At 46.6% G+C, this 27,509-nt stretch overlaps 1 protein-coding gene across 3 annotated transcripts in view; it reads right to left on the bottom strand.

The window, feature by feature from the left end:
• Positions 1 to 27,509, bottom strand: part of STK16 (serine/threonine kinase 16) — a 250,437-nt gene that overhangs the window by 163,645 nt on the left and 59,283 nt on the right. For all 3 annotated transcript variants that reach the window (XM_069616907.1, XM_069616905.1, XM_069616906.1), the window contains exon 2: positions 26,510 to 26,619. In XM_069616907.1, coding sequence (XP_069473008.1) covers positions 26,510 to 26,595 — 86 coding nt within the window. In that variant the 5' untranslated portion in view covers positions 26,596 to 26,619. The remainder of the gene's footprint in view (positions 1 to 26,509; positions 26,620 to 27,509) is intronic.

Consider the following 27,509-nt stretch of genomic DNA (forward strand, 5'->3'; position numbering starts at 1 on the left):
CTATGGAATTGCCTCAGGCGGCGATGACAGCACGTCTATTGCGAAGTCACATGACTAGGGTAGTCACGTGACAAGCTACACGGTCACATGACCATCTCAGACGCTATTTTTTCCTGCAGTGATGCAGATTCGGTGCCGAGGAATTCCTGCGTCCATCTGCCTTTACCAGTCGGGAAGCTGTTCTGCCAGCGGGCATCCGCCGAGGTTAACTCGCTATCATCTGCAGGTAAGCGGCACCGGGGTTACTTATGTTTCATCCGATTGAATAGCATTTTGAGTAACTATGGCAAACAGAGGACACTAAGTTTTATAGTGTCCCTTCCTTTTCTCGGGACCACTTTAGGAGCGTGGATACATCTAATGTCAGGTGGACTTTAATACCTTAACATGCAAATTGAACGTATTCCATTCCAAATTCCCTATGGGGTTATTTTGCAAGTTGGATAAAATTGCTGACAAAACTTATTCAACTTTAAATGTTAGGACATGCTGTGACAGATTTTATTGACTGTCAAAGACTGGTCTGATTGCTCTCTTTTTCCTCACATAGAGTCGTAGTACATCTGCGCGGCTCGGGGACACTTTCATGTTGAATCTTCATGAGATTATGACGTTGGGCCATAGAATCACTGTAGGGACCATCATCTTCACCTAGACATAGTGTCACTGATTGTACACATGTGGTAAGATCATCTGAGAAAGAAATTGTTGACCCATCGTTTGTTTCGGATTAGGTTTCTAATGAGTTCTAATGAGTTTTGAAATGTGTGCCTATGCATTGCAGATTATATCTCCATGTTAGTGGAGCAACCATCTGTGCAGGCAGATACATCTGGATGCTGTCTACTCGGGCGATAGTATCTCCAGTCATACACAAAAGGAGGTTCTGGATTGCTTTGCTTTCCTTCTTTTGTGCCAAGGTTAGTCCTTCTAACATGACAAGTAGATCACTATTGGCTCTATTTCAACTAGCTACCCTCCATGGAGAGATTACACAATGGGCTTCCCTTTGTTCCTTCTTCACTATTCATGAACAAATGTTAAATTATTGATTTTGACAACACATGCACTTTAATTCATTGGTAATCACCTTTAATAGAGAGTTAATATGATTGGCCTTCTTTTACTATTCATGGCCAGTTATGACCCTATGCCTGCAATGCATTTGCACTTTAATGTATTGGTATTTTTGCCGACTATGACCGGTTCTCACTGTACTTTAGGGCACCAATCTATGATGGTAGCACTTTCTGTCTGACACCTATGGTCCACCCTATAGATATGCATTTGGGGTGGTAGCAGGTTGTTATTTATGTTTACACTTTGGTTTTTAATAATGATGTATTTGTTGTTGATTTTGGGTTTTCCCCTTTCTTATGCTGTCACTCAAGAATAGGGGGTTCATGAGTTTATGTCTCCCACTTCTTTCAGAGTGCAATTTTTATCTTCTGATGAAGACGTTACCTAAATAACGTAGATACGTCGAAACCGGTTGAGAATTTTTGAGAGGAGGTCAACCTTGGACACTTCTGGGACCCATCCCAATCTCTGACCACCTGTATAATCTATTGTGGCAATGTATATTGAATTTACATTCTTTCTTTTTCTTTTTTCATAACAATCAAATTTATGAACTGTATGTTATGTTTTTTATAGGTTTTATCTTATACACATTGTTGTTTGGTATGAGCGTATTATTGTAAGATGGATGTATGTGGATGAATGAGTAAACGATTGAATGGTATGAATTTTACTTCACTTGTGTGCTCTTAATTTTCCTGCTATGTAAATTACTACTTTAAGTGCTGATTAAATCATGATTCAATTCATATATTAGTAAATGTATCAGGTAATAAAACCCTTTGATACTTTGTCTTTAAATTCTAGCCTCTGGATTTTCTTTCCGAGATTATGTACCTGTCCACTGACACCTGTTCCTTTTCCTTGACAAATCCAATCATCAAAAGGCACTTTGCAGGTTTATTACATCTTTTTCCATCTTTACGCAATCCTCATCCAAAGTGGGATTTAAATGTGGTCCTGACCGCCTTATGCCATAAACCATTTGAACCCATGGCTACGACCGATCTTAAGTACCTTTCTTGGAAGGTTGCCGTTTTGATCACAGTGACTTTGGCAAGCCGTGTAAGTGAGCTTTAAGCTCTGTCCGTGGAACATCCGTTCCTTATCTTCCATAAGGATAAGGTTGTGCTCTGCACTCATCCTTCTTTCCTTGTAGTGACCGATTTTCATTTGAATCAATATATATCATTACCTGTCTTTTTTCCGAACCAGACCTCAGATGCGGCGAGAGCGTTACACAATTTAGATGTCAGACAAGCTCTGAAGTTCTATCTGGAAGGAACATCTGAACTCAGGGGCTCCTCAGGGGCTCCTCTCAACCCTTTGTTACGTTCGGAGACCTGAAAGTGAAATCTGCTTCAAAGGCTACTATCTCCCGATGGATTGCCTCCTGTATTTCAGAGGCCTACACCATTCAGGGCATTCAACCTCCAAAGGGCATTCATGACCTTTTTGTACGTGGCAAAGAGGCTGCTGTTGCCTTCCAAAAATGCGTCCCCTGGGAAACCATTGCTAAGGCAGCTACGTGGGCTTCCCCATCAGCTTTCTGTAAGCATTACTGCTTGGACTTGAGTTCCAGGGCCGGTGCTCAATTTGGCCAGGCTGTCCTTAAAAACCTTTTTCAGTAGGATAGTTCCATCCACATGTATTACCTGTGAGGAGTGCTTTGGAATCTCCCACGAGTATGGAGGAAAGGGGACGGGACGTAGGGGTATAATAAAGTTACTCACTGTAGTGACTACCTTACTCCTAGTCCATAGTCCCCTTTCCTCTATATGTCCGCCCGCCTTCCCCTCTAATAAGTATCCTCTATTATTGCTTAAATGGTCGCAGACCTGGCGAGAGAAAAGGACTGAAGGGTGATGCGGAGCTCAGGAGGGTGCGGTTACAGCCACGTGAGGTACCCTGTGTAAAAAGAGAAGGACAAACATTTTCAATTTTTGATGCGTTTTAACAAAAAGTGCTCCGGTCCCGTCTCGAGGCACGGAATGTCCCACAAGTATGGAGGAAAGGGGAATACGGACTAGGAGTAAGGTAGTCACTAAGGTAAGTAACTTTGTTATATTGTATGACCCGTGGAAACGCGCATGAGTGCACAATTACCGATAATACAATAACCTTGTCTTTTCCCTTTCTAACGTTGCTACAAATGTAACCGCAAACACAAAAGTGAAAGTGCCCTTTGACGTGTATTATCCAGTATTCTACCATAAACGTCTGAAGTATTTAAGGTGTAAATATAATAAATATATATCTTTCACATGAAAATGTGTAAGTGCTTCTTTGTTGTACCCATAGCTAAGATTCAGAGTACTTACCTACAGCTCACATCTTCGTCTTCAGATAAGCCTGACTGCACTGCCACACTACTAGGGTCCAGAGCTAGTACGGACCGATACTAAGAGTTAGGGATCTACAAACCACTGGGATAGCTTACTAAAGTTTTACTGCCAGAACGAACACACACACACACACACACACGCGCGAACACACACACGCGCGAACACACACGAACACACACACGCACGAACGAACACACACACACACGCGAACACACACGAACACACACACACAAACACGAACACACACACACGAACACACGAACACACGAACACACACACACACACACACACACACACACACACACACCCCTCCACCAGTCAGCAGGTCCATTGAGTGTCTACAAAGACAGACCGGCCTGGATGCTTTATCAATCATCAACAGGCAAATGGACTGATCTGTTATGTGCCAAATAGTGTTCATAATCAGGTACAAATCTCCATGTGAAAAAATAGACCAAGCTTATGTAGTTCCCAAAACAGTTGGGGGCCAGAGATGATCAGCACAAAGTATTGGGAAATTGGCAAGAGTTCCAAAAGCAAGTTCCGAGTGCAACGCCACACCACTATCTAATCATGATGTAAAATCTTCTGACAGAGTAGCACCAGAGTCTTCAGTTCACCCATCGCTATGCAGCTCCTGGACACCGTAGACCAATTTCATTGGTTCTAGTATATCGTCCCCAGTATTTCAGGAGGATATAGATCTAGTAGCTAACACTGGGTGACACACTTCAGAAATACAACTGAAACAATCAACAGACGTGGTTGCATCTAATGACAGTGTGCCAAACTGGCACTGGATCATTCAAACTTGACCCCAGAAGTAAACCCTGCAAGCCGCAATCATGAGTAAAGAGCAGGACCAAGTAGGAGCAGGTCATACAGCACAATAGGCTTGTTCCTCATCGTCCTGGCCTAGTGAACCTGCCAGCAGTCTTTCACAGAATGTAGGGACCTCTCTGCAGGAGTCATAAAAAATGGGGTTTGTCTTTACAAACGATGCAGTGTTTCGCTGGAGAAAGCATGGTATATTTCAGGACTCTGTCTATTTGCTTATGCTTAACAGAAGTTCAATTGCTTCATACTGGCTCGGTGAAGAGGCATAGTCCAGGTAAATGGAGATTGAAGGTATCTTATCTCGTCCTGCAGAGTATTAGGTCCCAGTCATGACAGTTGAGGAGTCTCACAATTACAGACTGCTGCATGCCCATATTTTGGAACCGGGGCTAGTAACTAGTGCACACACTTCACAAGGAACCACAATTATTTATGTATTATTTGTATGTAGTTCTTACAAACTTTTACAAAATATTTTAAGAAACCTTTAAAAACATAAACTAACAATATAATACATAAACATACCAACAAATATAATTGATTTTGGACTCTGGGAACCCAAGGACATGTACGTTACTCTGGAAGAGGTAGGAGGATAGCTCAGGGGCAATGCATTTGTCTTGGAAGCTAGACAGCGCACTGTCAAAGAGTTCCCCCCTTCTCACCCGAGTTCGATCTTTGCTGGATTTCTTGATCGATGTCTTCTTGTGGACTGATCGAGTCTTGAATAAGGCGGCACGAGTCTCTTCCGACTCCAGCGTGCGTTCAAAGTTCCGGGATGCAAGGATCCAGGAATCCGGGGAAATTAACAGAGTGCGCAACTAGCACACGAGTCCAGGAATCAAGAAAGGAAGGAAAGGGACTAGGAATGGGGTAGGCTGGAAGAAGCAAGAGAAACAATACCACGAGCTACAGAGCACACGTCTGGTCGCTACTTCGCAATAGCATTGAGACGCACGGAGCCGCGGGAGGCGTGATCTATAAATACAACACGCTACGTCTAAGGTGTAGAGCGAAGAAGGTGTTTCACCGTGGCCGGCCATGTTGGAAGTACAAGGGAGTGTAAGCCCCGTTGAGACAAGGACCAGGAAGTCCAAAATGGGTGTGTTCTGTAGTTCAGCATGCCTGCTCCAAAGGCCCGTTCCTCCGGGTTTGCCCGAGTGTATAAGGTGAAATCTTCTGAGTAGTTGAGGGGCCTTGAGATTAGAAAATGGTTCCCAGGTTCTTTCACTAGGAGGATATCCTTTCCATTCAACCAGGCATTGAAGCTGACCCCGTTTATACCTGGAGTCACATATTCGGGATACTTCATATTCCAATTGGTTGTCGACCAGTAGAGGAGGAGGTCGGCAGGATTTCCCGGGAGGATTGGGTGTAGGGTTTTAATAAGGATGTGTGAAATACTGGGTGAATTTTCTTCCAGGAGTCTGGTAGTCTGATCCGGTATGATACTGGATTGATAATTTCCTTGATGGGAAATGGACCATAGTACCGACTTGTTTGGCCGTAGATGTCGGGGTAGTAATTTCGAGGACAACCAGACTTGATCAACGATTGCATAACAAGGGCCTGGTCTTCTTTTGAAATCGGCATACCTCTTAGTCTGTGTTCTGGCCCTCTCTAAGTTTTCTTTGGCCTCCTGGTGTACGTTGATGAGGGTTTCTATCCAGGAGTCGACAGTAGGTACTGGTGTAGGATGAGGGAGAACAGAAGGTAGAACCGATGGATGGAAACCTTGGCTACAATAAAAGGGACTGGTCTTAAGTGTTGAATGATCAGAATTGTTGTAGGCGAATTCAGCCACGGGTATCAGGAGCGTCCAATCATCCTGGACCTTGGTGGCGAAACATCGAAGATACTGCTCCAGGGTCTGATTAGCACGTTCTGTAGCCCCGTTGGTTTGGGGATGATAACCAGAAGAGAGGGCGCGTTGAATTCCCAAAATGCGACAGAGATGTTTCCAGAATTGAGAGACGTATTGAGGTCCTCGATCAGATATGATCTTGGAAGGAAGTCCATGTAAACGGAATATTTGTTCCAGGAAGATTCCAGCAAGCTCGGACGAGGATGGCAGTTTACACAGGGGTGTAAAATGAGCCATATGAGTGAACAAGTCAATGGTAACCATGATGGTCGTGTACCCTCGGGAAGGTGGTAATTCTACAATGAAGTCTGTAGCAATGAATTCCTATGCCTTGTTGGCAGTGTAGGTTGCAGTAGAACACCCGCCGGTCTCTTGTTGTCATGTTTATGTTGACTGCAGACAGTACAAGCTTTGATGTACGTTGGTCTTCATTCCAGTTCACCAAAACTGTCTTGTATAGGAGGGTGTTGGTTATGCCACGATGTCCGGAGTGAAGGGTATCATGACAGAGGTTTATTATTCTTTGTTGTAATTTCTGTGTAGGAATGCCCAGTGCATTGTCCTTGAATAAAATATCGTTGTAATACTGCCTTTACATGTTCTTCATGCGTTAGAGGATCCTTGGAAAAGATCAATATGTCATCCAGATAGACAATGACGAAGAGGAATAACATGTCAGAAAACACCCTATCCATAAAACGTTGAAAAACTGCAAGGGCATTAGCTAGTCCAAAGGGCATGACTAGATATTCATAGTGACCAAAGGGTGTTCTAAAGGCTGTTTTCCATTCGTCTCCTTCCCGGACACGGATCAAATGATAAAGCACCCCGGAGATCCAACTTTGTGAATATTACGGCGCCTCTCACAGCTTCCAGGATATCCGAGATCAGGGGCAGTGGGTACCGATTTTTGAGGGTGCATTGATTTAAGCCACGATAGTCGAGGCAAGGTCTGAGTTCCTTGGTGTCCTTCTTGGGAACAAAGAACAACGAAGCACCTGCTGGAGATTTGGAGGGTTTTATGGTGCCGTTTTCAAGGTTGGTATCCAGGTATTCTCGGAGGGCTTTTTTCTCTGGTTCGGAAAGGATGAACATTCTGCCGAAGGGAACCACTGCTGAGGGATCTGTATCTATGGCACAGTCTTCAGGTCTGTGCGGGGGTAAGGCCTGGACTATGGCAGTTGAAAATACATCAGCATATCCCCGATAGGCCTCTGGGACTTGTATGATATTGGAAACCATGAGTGGTGTTTTCTGGTCTCTTAGTGGGTCTTTAGGGGCTGTCGAGGAGGGATCCAGGAATAGTCAGTGGGACATACAAAACTCTGAGCCTAGCAATAGTGATCCTGCTGTCAAATTGATATACGGATTGTGCTTCTGTAACCAGGGCATACCCAATACCATGGGGTAATGAGCTGACTTAATGATGTCGAATGTAATCCGCTCTTGGTGATGGTTTATGGAAAGTTGGATCTCTTTTGTCTGCAGGCTTATGGGTCCTCAAGTGAGGGGTCTTCCGTCGATTGCTTCCACCGGCTGCATGATGCTTCGTGTCTCGTACGGGATATGACGACTAACAACCCAGTCTTGATCAATGAAAATTCCCATAGCCCCGCAGTCTACCAAGGCCAGAATGGGATAGGTCTTATTCTTGGAGGGCGACAGGAAGGCCTGTAGTATCAGCAAATTGTTTTGTCCAGGAGAGTTCAAGGATGGAATTGATGTGGAGCAAACATCTCTCTCCCGAAGCTCTGCTCCATCTAGGATCGGGAGCTGGCGTTTCCCGAACGCCGAGGAGGGGCTAGAGGACACTCCCTAACCAAGTGTTAGTCTGAGGCATAATACATGCACAACCCCGTATGAATCCTTCTCATTCTTTCTTGTGGAGATATAGGTCCACGGAAGGCTCCTATCTGCATGGGTTCTGGTTCAGAGACTGAGCCTGGGTTTGTGTCCGTCTTGGTAGTACTCTCAAAGGACAGCTTCGGAGGATTACCCCTGGATTTTTTCTTCTCTGCCTTCCTTTCCTGGATACGGAAATCTATTTGCATGGCAAGGTCCATTAGTGCCTGGAATGAGTTTGGGCGAGCCACTCTAGCCAACTCATCCTTAATATCCTCATTCAGTCCTCTCCTGAAAAGGGTAAAACTCGCCTCAGGGGACCAATCAGCTTCCTAGACCAATTGCCTGAATCGGGTAACATAGGTGAGCATATCCTGGGATCCTTGCTGAAAGTCTAACAGGCGTTCCTGGGCACTATAGACCTGCTCTGGACGGTCAAACATGGGCTTAAGGGCACAGTCATCTAGAAGAGCATCGCCGGAATTAACGAGGGGTGTAGCCCAGGTTAAGGCGTTTCCTGAAAGGTGGGAAATTATGAACCCCACCTTAGCCCTGGGAGTTGAAAAGTAGTAGGGCTTAAAAGTAAAGTGGACCAAACATGAATCCAGGAATCCGCGAAGGGTTTTTGCCGAGCCATCGTATTCGTCCACTATGCCGCCCAGCAACACACTTTCTTTTGTGGCAGAATCACGGGATAGAACTAATTGTTTGAGAGCGGCGTTTTCCGCCTTTAGATTCTGCACCTCGGTTGATAGCTCTTGCATGCCACGCATCAGGTCCTGGACGGCCGCTTCCATTTCCATATCGAGTTCGGTCGGTTGGCGTCTCTAACTGTCAAGGAGTTCCCCCCTTCTCACCCGAGTTTGATCTTTGCTGGATTTCTTGATCGATGTCTTCTTGCGGACTGATCGAGTCTTGAATAAGGCTGCACGAGTCTCTTCCGACTCCAGCGTGCGTTCAAAGTTCTGGGGATGCAAGGATCCAGGAATCTGGGAAATTAACAGAGTGCACAACTAGCACACGAGTCCAGGAATCAAGAAAGGAAGGAAAGGGACTAGGAATGGGGTAGGCTGGAAGAAGCAACGGAAACAATACCGCGAGCTACGGAGAACACGTCTGGTCGCTACTTCGCAATAGCATTGAGACGCGCGGAGCCGCGGTCTATAAATAGAACACGCTACGTCTAATGTGTACAGCGAGGAAGGTGTTTCACCATGGACGGCCATGTTGGAAGTACAAGGGAGTGTAAGTCCCGTTGATACAAGGACCAGGAAGTCCAAAAGGGGCATGTTCTGTAGTTCATGACACGCACAGCAACACAGGTTTGAATCTCGATCCTGCGTTTAGACACTGGTCTCCGGTATTAAGTGCATCATAAAAGAAAAATTACATTTTTTAGTTAATTAATTCCTCTTCGATCTGGATTCAAGATCCTTTTGCAAACATGTGTAGGTTTCTGGACACAAACCAATTTCTTAAGCTGAGAGTGTATCACTGTGACATCCATCCTCCAGCACCCCTATCCTATTCTTCTTGAAGTCCAAGTTATCCATCCAACCAATGGCACCAAAACTGCCCTTCAACTGATCAATCATAACAGTTGTATCAGAAAGTGAAGGCGATCCACCTGAAGCCAACAGCGGGGTAAGAAACAGCGGATGGGTGTGTCGCCAAAAATCTCTTGGTCATTTCCTAGGTGAAGCCGTACTGTGCTCATCTTTTTACGCATCGCACCATGCACGTTGACTGCACCAACAGGAGAGGCCCATATAGGTGCGAGAACACAGAAAGCGGGTAGATAAGCCATCAATCAACGTGAAGACACCACAGCAGCCATCACCAACCCACTCTGGGAAAGGCACCAGCCACAGGACATAAAGTGGCCAGTACAGTCCTCTCAGTAGCACTGCACAGCCCAGTGTGCAAAAGATAGGCACTCAGTCCTCGCCAGTAGATTTAGCAGTCTGAACAGGAAGCGACACATTAAAGGCCAAGTACAGCCCAAAATTAAGAACGGTGCATATAATCTCCCAATAAAGGAGTCATTGACCCAAACTGCAGAGGAGCCAATACACAGATAGTGGGTCCTCAACAGAAAATGCTCCCCTCTGTAGAAATCACACAGATCCAAATTGAGAAATGGAGAAGAGACGAATGGGTCCACTGAGATGGTCAGACAGTTTGTGTCCAAGCGATCACTGAATTTACAGGATCTGTGTATAGCCACAGACATACCGGAGCAGTGGCAAAATCCACAAATATGCCTCCATGGCCTTCACGCATAAGGATTTGGAGGAGTTTACCCGGCTAACACTTCCAGGACTGTCTTCAACACCAATTGCAGATAATTTGACAGGAAAAGTGGGAGGGAGGGAGGAAGTCAGGGGGGCTGGCTAACTTCACTAAAAATCAACCCAGGGACCCATCACAATCCAAAAGACTGAACTCGGGTACAAAGCAAGGAAGCAAACCGGAGCCACCGTCTGGGTCTGCAATGCAAGCAACGGAGACTAGACAAAAGGCAGAGCCAACAGCAACCATGTGCACGAGGCGCTAAGGGACCAAGACAGTTCCTGTAATGTGAGCCTGCCCTGCAGCACAAAAATTGTGATGAGCCAATTAGCACCGCTTTAACCCTGCAGGGGTTAACAGAAAAAAGGAATGGCACATTGAGGACTAGTGCACCAATGAGGAGGTGGTCATATGTGGTCTCACCTGCAAGGCATTCAGGGACCAGGACATGTTATGTCATTTCTGGCATTTCCAGAGCTCAGAAACAGGACTGCTAGATCAGCAGAGTTTTCACCCTATGCAGGCCAGCAGGTAAGGGAACGGTGCACCAATATTTCGGGGACACCTGAAGGCTGCATTTTATAACAGTGCACACAGGACCAAGACGGGTGTCAGGCGCGGAAACCACAGGGCCCCTTCAAAGAGTCATCATCTTGGTACACGACCTCTAGTGCTCTCAACACCCGAAGCAAGTTCATGCTTTGCGGTTGCCATCCTTTGCCATCTCCTTCTTGCTTAACCAGCTTTCTGTCTTTTTCTCTGCCCTTTTAGATGGCAACTTTACTGCTTGGTACCCTACCTCAGTCTTTACAGCCTTACCACCTGGCCAATGTACCCAAAATGGATAGACTAAAGCCATCTGCGAACCCTCAACTTTCAGATGTGCAAACCTGGTAATAAACATCGGAGAAAGTTTGGAGATTGAATATCCAAATGGGCAAGTCTAAAACTTGAGAATCTGCCTGCAAAAGGGAGAGGAAGCAGGCATGATCGGGCTTAATAAGTACACATCCATGAGTGGCAAAATGTGTGTCCATGAGGAAATAACCTTTTTCAACTCTTAGTTGGAGCATGCAATACGCTTAAGTAGAAGGAGAGGCAACGAAAGGCTCAGAAAGGGAGCAGAATCCAGTATGCCCATGCCCTCATCCACAGACATAAAAAAACTTAAAGAATATGAAGAATGGCTCCACAAGAAGGGTCGTACATATTTATTTTTAATGGGACTTGCTGCCATAGAGGGCACATTGCTGCCTATCCTCTAGAGAAAAAAAAAAAAAAAAAAAAAAAAAACACACACCCGGCCTTTCATTTTTGAACTTGTGCAAATACCTGTTAACTGTTAGATATACTTTTTATTGATGTGATTTCGTTTAAATAGAACACCTTTCACATCCGAAACACTGGCAAGAAGAAGAAAGTCCACAATACATTCATAAATGAAAACATTGTATATCTACAGTTAATATATTGGTGACCAGGGCATAGCAAAATACTACATTACAAAAGCACAACACAGACGTTTGGACGTTGATAAATGCGGTGGACTTTAACAGCTTGCAAACTACTGTGCCTACAGCCATGGACACAACGGATACATTTCCCCAGAAAACTGCCCATAGGCCAAACACTGTTTATCTCCCAAGATCATCATCCACTCCATGTAAACCAACCAAGAACTCCCCAATCACGCGGACTCTATGTACCCAGAGATTTAGACCATCAGCCACCCTCCCCAACCCTTCAGCTATGCAGACACAGACCATATTCATCACCTCTCCCACAGACCATATTCATCACCTCTCCCACGCAGTAGCTTCTGCTTTTCAGATATCGCTTCCTCTACATACTTTCCATCTTTGCGGACCTCTTCTCTCCCACTCTACCCCGGGAATCTCAGCTGAGTCCCCCTGCCTGCCCTACATTTACAAGTAACATCCCACACTTTGGGGGGCTTTCTCTAACACCTTGTTTACCATCTATCATCATGTACATTGCCACAGCCGCTGTGAAGTGCCTCCAACAACCCTGACCAAACATCAAATTGCTAAATCCAAAGTACATAAGGTTATATTTTTCCACATTCCCTCTAGGACACTACCCTTCCTTATGCTCCTGGTGACCTCTCTCCCTTGGGACCCTCGACACCCCACATCCGGATGGTTTTTCAGGTATCTTCTCACTCTTGTGGGCGTTCCTCCCCAATGAGCTCCTGTGCACTCCGAGGTTGGCTTCTACAACCTCACCCCCTTGGGAAAGCCTTATAGCACAGCATCTTGAGTGTACATACCACTTGGGCTCGCCTCTCACTTGGGATCCTTAGCATATCCCATCTCCATTAGCTGCCCATGTGTGCCACAACTTTGGACTCCAGGTTACACTTCCCTACTCAGTCCCATGGAGGGGCATCACCGTTGAGATACTGGGCTTTCCTTTGGGCGTCTAGGTGCCCCTCCCCTCAGAGAGACTCGTTTGGGTGCCCTTCCCTGGTGGCACCTAATATCAGCCCCCTCTTAAGCTTCAAAGGAGGCTCCTTCTTGGGCTTCTGTGCACATCACCCTTTTGTGCTCCCGAGTGCTCCAGATGTTGAACAGTCTGGTGAAGCTCTAAGGGTTGGGTAGGGTTAATGTCTCTGAAGATTCCTTCGTTTGTCGGGAGCAGCACTGCATCTAGAGGTTTGTGTGCGGTGGTATCTCAACACAAAGTATAATATTAGAAATAGACATGCAATATCACACTGACACTGTCAACATTTGAAAAAGGAGTGAAGTTAAATATTATACACAGGTTTGTCAACTTCTGCTGCCCTGCTGCCTGTGAGTAAAGTGCCTAGGTAAGATAGCCCAAGATTAAAGTTGGACAGTGATAGCACGAGATTAAACGTGCTATCAATGGACACCCAAGTCTAGCTCAGCTCATCACTCCCTATTGTACTCTTTGCTTTCCATTACCCATCTGTTTTTGGTAACTGTGTGGTGGGTAACACTAGTTCCGGTTGCCGAATGTCAGAGTGGTGGATCTGAGGAAGACCTTCCTGCCATAAAACCCTAGCTGGAAGAGGCACCCATCAACTGGTGCATTTCCCGAATGGAAGGGGTAGAAGAGTGCTGTAGGGAGGTCACTGTGAGAGGAGGGGTAAGATGCTTCAAAGATATTGTATTTTCAGGTGAAAAGCCAGTTATAGGAGCTCCATGCTGGTAATGTTGCTTCATGTCTGCAACCGATTTAAATAAAGTTATTTATGAGGTGTTTGTAAGACTGTAAAGTCAGTGGTAATAAAAAAAAGAATTAAAGAGGAGTCCTTCATAAACAGCGGTCCCCAGATGGATGTTTTAGAGGCACACCTTGGGCACCGCTGAATGCGATAAAATCTTCTAGCAACCTGCCACCTTCAAAGAGATTGCTGTTTTGCCTGTCTAGATTCCAAAATGGCCTTATTATTCGGGTCAAAGGGATGTCCAAGCTCAAAAAGCCTAGATTTCTACCAGTATAAGAAGAGAGGTGACACTATGGGAATTATCAAAGAAGATGGTGTGTTTGGACACTCCAATCCTAGCACTATCAGCTTGGCTTGATGCAGTACTCAATCAGGAGAGGCTTAATGAGACATTAGCCCTGATGACCGCCTTACTGTCCACCCACCCCTCAATCCTGCTACCCCTTGCTCACTGGCCCAAATGTCAGGCAAATCAGGGATTATTCATAGAAAGGTTTATCCGGGGATTATTTATAGAAAGGTTTATCCGGAGCTAGCAGATTCCCTAAGGGTATATTATGGCCGGCGACCAGTGCTCCAGATCAGATTCAAAGTGGGAGTATTTTACTCCTTATTAACTGAAGTTGAAAGTAAAACAAAAATTGTAGGCAGTAAAAGAGCAAGTCCCATTCCCAACGGGAGTACTTCATCAGCGGGTGAAAATATATTTTCAATATAAAACAGAAGTTTTTGTAAGAAATATTTCTGTGCACCAAGTTATGTGAGCATATTAAAAAGATACATGTTTAAGAGCACCTAGCAGGGCCTCTCTTATGGTACAGGATGTTCTGTCTCAGCTTTTCCTTGAGGATGTCTGGCGGGTTCTCCACCCGACTACGAGGAGTTACACGTACTACTCATCGGTACATGATTCCGAATCTAGAATCGATTATTGGATTGTCTCCCCCTCTCTAATTGCTGGCACAAAGGCATGCAAAATACTAGCCCGCACACTATCTGACCATGCCCCTATAACACTTGAGGTCGCTTTTCACAATTGCCCTAGACCCCCTAGGAGATGGAGGATGCCTGAGGGATTGCTGCGGGACCCCGGGACGGTTGAGGGGCTTCACACTGAGATCGCTGAATTTCTTGAAATCAACATAGGCTCAGTCGATAAATACTCCACGGTGTGGGAATCCTTTAAGGTCTGGGTCAGGGGTGCGCTATTGTCTAAATCTTTTGGCCTTCTTAAGGGAGTCAGGGCTGAACTGGCCACTGAAACTACTGGAGGACACTTATTCTCGCACCCATGACAAGAACATATTGGCCGACATACAGACACAACTTCAGGAATTCAGTAAGTTGGCCTCTAGAGAAGTGCAGTACATGGCATCCCCTGTCCGAGCCCGCAGATATGGCGAAGGAAATAAAGCGGGCAGGTCACTTTCCAACTTACTCAAACAAGACAGGCACCCAAATCGTATTACCAGCGTACAGACGCCTGGGGGTACGGTTGTAGTGAATGAAGACGAAATAAATGCTGAATTTGCGGTGTTCTATGAACGATTATATAGTAATAGAGATACTAAATCCGCCTCCGAGATAGGGAAATACCTTGCGGCACTTAAGATTCCAAAATTCCAAGAGGAGACCCGCCTTGCACTAGACCAGCCTCTTACTACAGATGAGATTGCTGAGGCGATTAAAGATTTAACGTCCAATAAAGCTCCAGGATTAGACGGCCTTGGTGCTGAGTTCTACAAAGAGTTTAGTGCGGAGCTTGCTCCATTGTTGTTGCGGGTCTGGGAGGAATCCCTTCAATGTAACATACTACCTCCATCCATGAGAGAGGCGTTAATAACTGTTCTCCCTAAACCGCGCCGTCCCCCCCAAGATATGTCGTCTTACAGGCCATTGTCTCTCATTAATACAGATGCCAAAATATTCGCCAAAGTACTGGCCAACAGGCTTTTGCCTGCGGTCCCCGCATTGGTCCACCCTGACCAGAATGGGTTTATCCCCGCTAGATCTACGGCACTTAACCTACGTAGGCTCTTTGGAATACTGGCCCAGGTTGACCCAGGCAGGAACGCTGTTGCCGTATCATTAGATACTGAGAAGGCCTTCGACTGTTTCCTGGGCCTACTTGCTGGCAGTGTTGGAGTCGTTTGGGATGGGCCCGAACTTTATTAGATATGTGCAGTTGCTTTACACGAAACCCGGTGCCCGGGTGCTAACAAACCAAACAATCTCGGATATGTTTCTGTTGGGACGTGGCACTAGGCAGGGCTGCCCATTTTCGCCTATATTATTTGCCCTGACAATAGAACCAATGGCAATCGCGATAAGGCTTCGACACGCCAATAAGGGCATTAACCTGAAGGGAGCCACACAGCTAATATCCCTATACGCTGATGATACACTCATATATTTGTGTGCATGAAAATAACCTACCCCCCATAATGGCAGAGATTCAAGAATTCACTACATACTCTGGATACACCATAAACAAGGATAAGTCGGAGGTCTTTCCTCTTACACCGGCAACAGCCTGCCCTGTCTCTCTGGGCCGGCTGAAGTGGTCCAGCGAGTCCATCAGATATTTGGGTATACTTGTCTCACATGGGAAAAATAGATTATACACTGATAATCATGATGCCACGTTACAGGCCTTGAAGACTAAACTGTTATTGTGGGACCGCCTTCCGTTATCATTGTAGGGCAGGGTAGCAGTCCTTAAAATGGTAATCCTCCCCAAATTACTGTACCTGTTTGTGAACATACCGATTTGGCCGGGAAGACTATTTTTTACCAAACTTAGGTCTATGGCCACGGCCTTCCTATGGCATGGACAGACTCCAAGAATAGGGTGGGAAAGGATAACTAAACCATACTCTGCGGGTGGGCTGGCGGCCCCTGATTTTGAACTTTATTATCATGTATCCCAGGCCCAGTTCTCTAAATATTGGTATTCCAGGGATGGGGGCCCCCCACATGTAGATGTAGAAGAACTTACCACGTTACCCACGAACATACAATCTGTCATTTTTGATGATCATTACAGGGATTCATGTGATTTTAACCCAGTCAGTAGTACGGTCGCAGCCTGGCGGGCAATATTCAAGAGGCTGGGACTGTCGTGCCTGTATAATCCAGAGGTCTCCCTATGGAGATACCCTGGTATCCCCCCAACATATGACGCCTGCCTGCGGTCGGCCTGGGACCCTGACGACGAGATGTGCTTGGGTGATAGGTTTATCGATGCAAAGTTCGTGACCCTTCAGCAGATAGCTGGGGCTCTGGGCAGGGGCCCACTTAGAGTTCTGCAATACTATCGTATGAGATCGGCCTTCCAGAAATACTGGGCGTCTTTCCCCGATGAACCCCCTACACACCCTTGCGTTCAGATGATCACATCCGGAGGCCGCTTAGGTGTGTCCAGCCTATATGCCATGGTACAAGCACACTCGCCCACGCCTGTTCTTAGCAGAGATAAATGGGAGAAGGATCTTCAGATCCCTATTGATAAGACTTGGGAAAGATATTGTTCACTTACCAATAAGGTTTCCCTAAATGCTGGGCTACGAGTAATCCAATTTAAAATTCTCAATAGATTGCACTACACCCCGGCCAAGTTAGCCAAGTTTGTCAGCGTGGGAGTGCGAGCCAAGAAAGGTTCTTTTTCAAATAATTGTAAACCAGAAGTAAATCGGAATGATACTTTTATTAAGAAAACTAGCTTATGTTTGGCAAAGACCAATATGCGTTTACTTTATTAAAATATAAGTGGATACATAATGCATAATTACTGTATTGCAACTATAAAACACTGCATTACCTGTGTTTTTCAGTAAAGTTTAGATAAGTATCTAAATCTAAAAGTGTCAACTATATTTCATTTTGTTGGGTAAGATGCATCAGATTGATGAGCGAATGTACATGATCACACAGCCAAAATGCGTTTGATGGCAAGCCTAGTTCTGTGACCTGCTGGTTGCATTCCACTGTGCAACAAGTGCTCAACCCATGACCGAATTCCAAACTCCTTAACATTCCATCTTACAACCATGTTGCTTTATTCCAGCTGTTTTGAAAGCGAGATGGCTGCAAACTACAATAGTCCATCTAGTTTGCCCAGTTTTCTGTCTGCTACAACGTATGTGAAAAGGTAACATCGACCTAATCATTACTGCACTGCCTTTCCTCCACTACAGCTCTCCTCTCCCATTTGACTCGTCTGACCACCTGGCCCTGCCTTTCAACATCCTGCATACCACCCCAGTCAAGAGCTCCCAGCAGAAACCCATCAGACAAACCTTAATGTCCTTCAATAACTTCCCAGTGGAAGCCCTCACGGAAACACCTTGCCAACCTCCACCTCACACGGACCAAACACCCTCAACCAAACTGCAACTTTCTACTGGAAGCACTGAACGACACCCTTTCAGCCTACATCGACCAACACACGCCTCTGAAATAACGCACCTGCAAACTGAAACCGTCAGCACCTTGGTACACACAAGAACCCAACCTCAGCAAAAAGAGTTCAGGAAACAAGAGAAAACATGGCGACGCTCCAAGACTGCATCCGACCAGGTGCTCCTCAAGGAACTTTGAGCAACGCGTCGACAACTAATCAACACAGCCAAGGACTCCTACTGTCCGAACACCATAGCAGAAGCTGACAACAAAAGCAGAGTCCTCTTCAAAGCAGTCAAGCACAGAGTCAGCCTGCAACCCAACCCTGCCATACCACACTCCATCGAAAGATCCACTGCCATCAACACCTTCATCGAAAAAATCAGCAAGATTCGCCAGCACATAGACATCAGCTCTGCATCCACAAAACCACCTCACGTCTCTCCTCACAAAATCTCCACACCATGGATAAGATTCGAGACACACTCTCCAGAGGACCTGGTAGAAACCCTGGCTGCCCTCAATGCCACATCATATACAGACGACATCCTCAAGACCATCCCCGCATAAGCTCTCCTTCCCTAGCTGGAGATCATTAACCGCTCCTTAACTCAAGGCACCTTCACATCGACCCACAATACAGGACAAATCCTCCCTCTACTAAAGAAACCCGCTTTGGACCCCGACAACCTGCCAACAACCTAGGTAACTATCGCCCCCATCACTCATCTTCCCTTCCTGGATAAGACTGAGAAAGCGGGAGCCACGCAACTGCAGCAACACATCGAAACCAAACATCTCCTCCAAACCTACCAATCCGGGTTCAGACCCAGATGCAGCACAGAGACGGCAACCATACAGGTGGTCGACTATGCCCCCAACATCCTAGGCGACGCCCACAAACTGCTTCCTGGTTCTAAACCTCTCGGCCGCTTTCGACACAGTAGACCACCAAGCGCTCACAGAACCATACATCAGCGCATGGGTATCAGCGACCTTGTCCTATGTCCTACTTCGCCAACCGCCAGCAGTTTGTTCAGATGCACTCCTCTAGATCGCCAATGCTACCCGTCACCTCTGGAGTCCCACAGGGTTCCATCCTCGCCCCACGGATCTTCAATCTATACATGGAGCTCCTGGAAGCCCTCCTAGCTACACACAACATCCACCAATACGCTGACAACACAGAGCTACACCTCAAGATCGATTCCATCAAGGACATCCACAGGCTCAAAACCCAACTCTCGCTGACAGTCTTGGATGTCCAGCACATACCTGAAGCTCAACCCCTCCAATACCGAATTCCTACTCCTTACCGAATTCGTACTCCTCACCAACAACACTGAATAGAATCAATTTGCAGTCTCATTAACTTCTGGTGGCGAGCTGGACTTCTTGCTTTAGATGTAACAATGTTGATCAGAGCGTTGATATTGTGCTGCTACACTGAATACCCAGACATACAGACCTGGCTATCAACCACAAACCCGCATGGCTTCACAAACAAGCTCACCTCCTGTGCCAAGTCCCTAGAGTTCCACATCAACAAACACCTCGCCTTCAAGTGACACATAGCTAAGTAAACTCAGACCGCTTGCTATCCGCTCTCCCACCTGTGTAAAGTCAAGCCCTTCCTCCGGTCGGACACCTTTAAATCCACCATTCAAGCACTGGTCCCATCGCACCTGTATGGGGGCAATGCCCTCCTCAAAGGCATCCCGTCGTCCTCCCTTATGCCCCCGAGAGGTGTCCTACACACGGCTGCGCGCCTCATCAAGGGTCTATGCAGATACGACCACATCACCCTGGCCCTTCACTGGCTCACTCTGCATGCACAAATCAACTTCAAGTCCTGCTGCATCATCTATAAGGCAGTCGCCCAGAAGTTACTCAGCAACTCCGGTGGACAGCGCAATACCAGAAGCCAGTACAAGTGCAGACTTGAAATACGCTGCTTCAAAAAGTAAAGCACCAGAAAACAAGCATTCTATGCCTACGCCCCAAGACGATGGAACCTCCTCCCTCCCCGACAGCATCAGACTCACTCCTACAATTCAGAAAAGAACTCAAGGCCCACCTATTCAAGGAGTCTCTCCGCCTCAACATCTAGGCCATCACACATCAGCTGTTCTCCTCGACCACAGAGAGGGCAGGAACCCTCCCCCATCCAGCTTACCTTCACCCCCACATGAGCTCCTGGAGCAGCTGTGCCACTGCAGCTGTGCCCACACTTCGCGCGCCCGTTGAGGCATCATCTGACCAGGAAGGTCAAGCTACTGCTAGGTGAGCACCCTGTTCCTTAAGGTTGCCACCACTGCTCTCATTATCTGAAATTATTTTCTGCCGCCTTCTACAAACGTCCGTGATTGTGCCACGTGGGTTTGCCCGATTTTAAAATGGCAGCCCGGCCTCACTGCAGCCTTTGCTATCCTGGCTGTTTCCTGTGTTGCTAAGCAACAAGCGTTCTACTTTACCAGACTCCACTCGCCGGCAGGCGGAAGCCGGCTACAGGCCTTCCGGCAAAGGCCCGGAGGAAAAGGCCCTGTTCTGCACCTGTTCGCGCACTGGCACGCGGCGCTGGCCCCAACTCCCCATTTCCTGTAGGCACTCCTACTAGGTAAGCTTATTCATCTGACTGCCTCCCACTGCCACCTGCCACTTCACGAACAATCATGCAACTTGCCCAACCAGTCAAGAACTATATTTTTAATTGACTGTTCTCCTCATACAGCCTGCACACTTTGGCACAGAATTGTCTGAAGGCTCGGAGGAAAAGGCCTGTTAACTGTCTGTACTTCACTCAATCTGCACTGAAATGTCTGAATATTTACTGCCTCCTGCGCTTCGCCCAACTTGCCTAGAATTGCCTGAATGTTTGATTGTTGCCTCCTGCACTGCGCCCAACTTGCCTAGATTTGCCTAAATATTTGATTATTGCCTCCTGCACTGCGCCCTATCTGCCTTGAGCTTTTCAAGCAACTGACTATACGGCTTGTACTCCGCACCCATTCCACCCTGTACTGCTTAACTGCTGCCTGTATTCCTACCACACAAATGTATCACATCACCCGCAGACCAGCCCTCGCCCAATCCCACAAACTCACACACAGCTCCCTCACCCCACATCTCCGTACTCTATCATTAATTCTTAGCCTAGCCATCTGCTGGCTCACCATCAGCATACCACCACTGACTGTTGTACATTCCTCTCCATTACAACACCAAAACACCACATCCTCCTCATCGGCCTCCATACCTTGCAATCACTTAGCCAGTCCAGAGAGTCAAACCCTTCTACAATCAAGACTCTCCAGGCTCAGGGCACGCTCAGAGCCCAAGCAACACCCATACTTACCCATCACCACCATCCTTAGAAACCACTGTCTAAGCTCCCATACCTGCTTACCCCCCCACCTACAAATGACTCCAGTCCCCGACAACCCCTCCTGACTCACCATACCCAGCCCCCCTTTCTGCTCACCTTCCCCAGCATCAATCCTACTCTCCCCTCTCAAACCAACCTTAGCCCCACCCCTCACCCTACCATCCGTACCGACCCGTTCAGCAAAAATCTCCCTACCATCCCTGCACTCAAGGGCGCCCTTATCAACGCTCGTTCTCTTCCCGCCCATGCACTCTAAATCAATGACCTCATCACCCTCCATGACCTCGACCTCTCCATGAAGCTTCATGCCCAGCCATTTCTCTAGCCCCCCCCCCCCCAAAGGCTACACCATCCTGAGACAGGATCATAAGTCATCCAAAGGTGGAGGCGTAGCTCTTATCGCCAAGAAGGTACTTGCCATCAGACTCTGCAACCATCAATGGGAAGGTAACACTGACCTCCTCAATGCCAAACTTACACTATCCCCTTCCTACGCCATAAATATTCTTATCACATGCAGATCTCCTGGTACAGCCCATAACTACCAAAAACACCTGCTCACATCCTAGGTAACCCAAAGGACAAAGCAGCCGGATCATTTGCCAAAGAGCTGCCAATGCACAGTAAAGGTTGCACCATTGACTGGATTGCAGACCACAACTGCTCATCTGCCATCACTGATATAGCGCCACACCCATGGACGGATCACCATTGCATCCAATTCACTATTCCTATTAGACCACCCCCCAAAATACTATACTGCGTCCCTGCAGCTAAAGTCCAAAGCTCCAAAAAACATACTAAAGCTAACCTCCTCCCTTTTCACGACATCCCACAACTCAGACCCCATTTGCGTCTATTGCCCCTCTCAAGGATAAGAAGGAACGAAAATCTATGCACACCAACTGATGGCTCACAGATGAGCTATCAACAGTACGCGCCAACAAACGTCTGGCACTAGCCAAAAGGCAATCTACACCTAACCCTCCACCCTGACAGAATTCAAACACATCACATCTACATACAAAAAAGCTATATTTAAAGCAAAGTCCGAATCCTTAAACCTCAGACTCTCCACTGCCAACTCCAAATTCAAAGAAATATTCTCAATCTTTAAAGAATTTATCACCCCTTCCACCAGCCCAGACAAAATTAACAAAGATGAGCATGGTGCTCAAGTATCCTGCAGCCGTCCTTGACAAAATCAATCTACTCCAAGATAAAATTCAATCACAGCGCGAAGCTCTACCCAAACAGGACAATATCCACACCCCATCACCTTTACGCCTCACCCTGACACCCCTTGCTTAACCTTTAGAGAAGTCACAGAAAAGGAAGTAGCAGACCTCCTCCAACACATCAAACCATCCACATGTAAAGGAGACATTTGCCCCCTAGCCATCATCAAACAATGCACCGAAGCGCTAATCCAGATCATCACAGCATTTATCAATGCCTCCTTCTCCACAGGTACTGTACCACCAGGCCTAAAAGAAACATGGGTCCGTCCCCTCCTAAAAAAGCTGTTTCTAGATCCCACATGCCCCAACAACTACCGGCCCATCACCACAGTCCCCTTCCTTCTCAAAATCCTAGACAAAGCTGCCAACTCCCAAATCCAATTTTAAAAAACCAAATGGACACAGGCAAACCAGCACTCCTGTTACTCCTGGATCTCTCTGGAGCGTTTCACCTGGTTGAACACAACATCCTGACCTCTCACCTCACCAACGCAGCCCACTTCTCTACAAGAGCCACCTCATGGATAACTTCCTTTCTAGAAGGCAGAGCCATGAAAGTCTACTCTGAATAAGCTAATGCACCTCCCACCACCATCCACTGCAGAGTGCCCCAGGGGTCATGCACCACACCTACCCTTTACAACCTATTCACGAAGCCTCTCTTCGACAAACTGGATTCGCTTGGTATAGCATACATGAACTATGCCGACGATACGCATGTACTTCTCCACCTCACTGGCTCACACGATCAGGATGCAGCAGCAGTCCTCTAAATCTACACCATCATCCAAACCTGGATGGCAGCCAATGGACTCTGCTTAAATGGGGACAAAACCGAGATCATCCTCCTAGGCCCCAAAGAAATACTTCCCAAACTTGATAAAAAATACAACAGTTTCACCATTGACAACTCCATCATACCTGTCTCCACTACCGTAAAAATCCTAGGAGTCTATCTGGACTCTACCCTTTCAATGACTCGTCAGGTCAGCACCATAGCTTCGGCCTCTGCTCACACCACCAAACTCATAAAAGCCATAAAACCGTTTCTGACCACCCAAAACTGCCTTTCCATTGCCTGGGCCATGATTGGAGCAAAACTCGACTATTGTAATGCTCTCCTTGCAGGCACCTCAAACCAAAATCTCCACAGACTGAAAGTAGTACAAAAAAAACATGCAGCCCTCAGCATCCCCAAAAGGGAACACATCACCCAGGCTATGTGTGCCACCCAGTGGCTTCCAGTTAAGGAAAGGATCAACTTCAAGATACTTACACTAACGCACAAATGCATCAATCGCACTGCCTCATCTTACCTTGCAGACACCATCATCAGAGACCCATCCACATGCTCCAAACGAAGTCATCACGCCAATCAACTCCGCGTATCCCCCCATCAAAAAAAGCTAACGGAGGAGGCATCAGATTCCCACACATAGCTCCCAAACTATGGAATGCCCTACCCAACGCAGTTAGAGCTGAACCCGCACTCTCCACCTTCCTAAAAGCCCTCAAAACCACCTTGTTCGTATAGCCACTTAGCCTCACTATGTCCCTCCCTACCCTTATCCCCTTCCACCTAGCCTCCCTCCACCCAGCATCCGACTCTTGTAACTAAGATTAGGTCTATGCATACTCTGTGGTTAGCAGGATCAAGTAACTAAGTGCTGTATTTATGCATACCCTGTTAACAATAAGTGCAATGTTTTTTCCTATGTAACCAGCAAGTATCTCGGCAACAGCGCCACGATGCCCGGGGGCTGATGCGCGCTCTATAAATGCTAATAAATAAATCACGTTGCTACGCACGCCATCTGACTCGCTAGATGTCATCCGACCCTCTCCTTCCTGCCACCCTGTACAGCTGTACCCCTCTTCTCTGCCCCTCTGTATCCTACCCACACTGTATATCTATTCTGTTACCTCTGAAAGGCACTCCGTTGTGCATCTGAACTGTTGTATACTGCTGTAAAAGGCTCCGTTGTGTATCTGTATTGTTGCACACTAAAGCGTTCAAAGCTAGGTCCACGCTCAATAAATACCAAAATAATCATCATCATCATCATCACCACCACCACCACCACCACCACCATCAAGAGGACATATGTGCAATTTCCTTTAAGGGACGCATGAATTGCGCAAAGCCTGGATCCCTTGAAAACAAACCAAAAGAAAAGTATATCACAACCCAGATGGGGCTCCAAGTGCTAATAGCAATAAATATCCCTTTCATAGGTGTGCAGGGTTGGAATTCTGTGCCCGAGCCTACCTGGGTTGGGGATTGAGGACCTTTAGAGGCCCTGCGCTCCCCCGAATGTGATATTTAGCGCTATATTGAAAACAGTTGATATTCATGACTGGAAAAGGCCGCCTGCAGTTAGCAATTACCCTGCTTGCCGCAACACCATACTAGGTATTTAGTCTCCAGCTATGACTTTCCTTTAACATTCTGAACATTTTGATTTATGAAAACTTCTGAACTTCTCCATTCACATTAAATGATGGGTCAAGCATACAATATATGGGACATGGTCCTGTGCAACACCGACTGCACCCAAGTGGCACGGAGTCTTGCACCGAAAACTGGTTTCAGAGCCTTTTATCATAATTATATTTATTTGCGTCCATTCATGCAGCTAATCTTTGCATTCTCCAGACACTCATCTCAATGTCTTACGTCAGCGGTATACAAAAATGCTGTATTGTTGCTCATTTTATGTCTTGGGCAGAAATAACTTCTGGTGACATTACAACATCTGTACAAAATTGATAACCAAACATTTCTGATGATCAATTTTTGAAAACGAATTTATACCTTGAGGTGTAAGACCTGCTCTCAAAACGACAACCTGTCTTGCCACATCAGCAGCAAGGGCTTACCCATGCTCTCCCTAGTGCCAAAATGCATCTTCAATGAGATCATCGATAATGCAGAACACACACCTGAGCAGACTTCAAGGTTTACTGCCCTTTGATCAAACCAAATGCTTCACCTCGAAAATCCATACGTTACACTCAGGATCTCAAACGTGTCCCTTCATGAATACACATAGCTGGTCTCTCCGCCAGCATTTAGATTTTCCAAAATGGCTACTTTTGTGACCATTGACATACTGTAAGGTATCAGGACAGCAGACCATTCTGGTGGCCCACAGATCGCTACCTGCCTGCTACCGCTATTCTCCTGCGAAGATTCAGACAGTAAACTAGTCCACCAACATGAACAAACCCTTCACTGATTGGGCTTTCTGGCAGTGGCTCAAACACAGATAGGCCACTCCCAGTCTTAAACCTTTTCTGGGCTCAATGTTTGCCCGCCTACGCCAGTCCCATTTAAAATATCCCATGCATCTGCAAGGCAATGGAAAAAACTGGCTTTCAGAGAATTGCTTGTGTATACGTTTGCATAATTTGCCCTGCAATTTGATTCTTAGAGCAAGTTTCTGATCCTTAAAAACAAAGGTTTTGTTTTCAAGAAGCATAGTGTCCTTGCTTGAGAAGGCTTATCGTGGCTTGTCATGCTCAGAGGCTCCTGCTTCACTTGCACCAATCCATGGGTTCTTCTGTGCAACCCCTCTATCCTCCACAATGTGATTGTGTATTTACAATCCCTGTGCTCCCTGTGCTCCTGGATGCACCATTCGTTTCGTGTCCTGGGGGCACCCCACCATTGAGCTACTGGACACACGATCCCTTTGGGCTCCTCGGCACACAGCCCTATTAGGATCAAAACTCCCTGAGCTTTCGGGTGCTTCTCCTTCGGCTCCTGGCCCGACACTGCCCACTCGGGCTCAATTCTCTCAAATGGCTAGGTGAAGGGGTGCATCCACCTGCGACTCCAAGGCACACCACCTTGGAGCACTGCTTACCTGGGCTCCCGGCTACACCTCACTGCCTCCTTTCCCAGGGGCTCACATCCCCCTTTAGCTTTGAACATTCTCTGGGAACCTTCTTTTATGCTTGGCTACTTCTCAACATACAACCATTGTATTTATAGTAACTTACCCTTCCCCGAGTTTCTCAATGAAGCGGTACCGCTTGTTCTCGATGGTGACAGTCGCACGGGAGCAGATGCACAGGGTGTGGCCCATGGCCCCTCCAGCATTCTTCCGTCACTGCGAAGAGAGAATAACGATCACGAAAGGGTACGTGGCAAGAGCTCATGAGCAGCGCCAGTCTAGGCACACACTGAGAAAACACACTTCCTTTACACTGGAGTAAAGCGATCTGAAGGCCTGTGTCAGCTGCCTACCTGTCAAGCAGACAAGCAGACAAAGACAGCTCTTTGGAGTGATGTACAGCCACTAACCCTAAAGTCAGGGGGGAGGGACTAACGCCTGACAAGAAAGGGAAGCCAAACCTCTCCAAGTTAAGTAACGTGGACACAGCGACAAGGCTCAGCTCTCAGGTAGGGGTGACAGGCTGACACAAGGTACAGTTAGTACGCACCCATCTCCAGACAATACCCCTCACTGATGTACTGCAAAATATATACTTTTATTATGTAGCACTTATAGATTTCTTACCAGTTCAAATATCTACTTAGGCTAATAATGCAACGTATTAAAAATATACACAGTATGGATATAAACACAGCAATATACACTCCCCAATACGTTCATGTGGGCCATCTATCATAGATAGGTACACAACATACAGTGATGGGGTCAGAAAAGGGGAGCAAAGTCTAATAAAACAGAACACTGACATGCCACATTACTTCTGGCACTCCAGGTCATGGTATTTGAATAACTGCTGGAAGGAATTCTTACATACAGTACATACAGCCATAAGCCCCCCGCCCCAAAACAGTATACGTTTTAGAAACATTACCAATGCAATTCACTTCAGGGAAAAGTAGTTACCAAAATTAGCTGGAGTGTAAAAATGCAGGAGGAGCAAGACTTTAAACATACATTTTAAATCGGCAATAAATACTAAAAGGCCTAGACTCCCGAACCCCTTGTGGGCACAGAAAACATGTCCAGTGACAGAGACCCAGGAC

Source organism: Ambystoma mexicanum, chromosome 9 (genome assembly GCF_040938575.1).
Source record: "Ambystoma mexicanum isolate Mex_15411 chromosome 9, UKY_AmexF1_1, whole genome shotgun sequence".
Lineage (NCBI taxonomy): Eukaryota > Metazoa > Chordata > Amphibia > Caudata > Ambystomatidae > Ambystoma > Ambystoma mexicanum.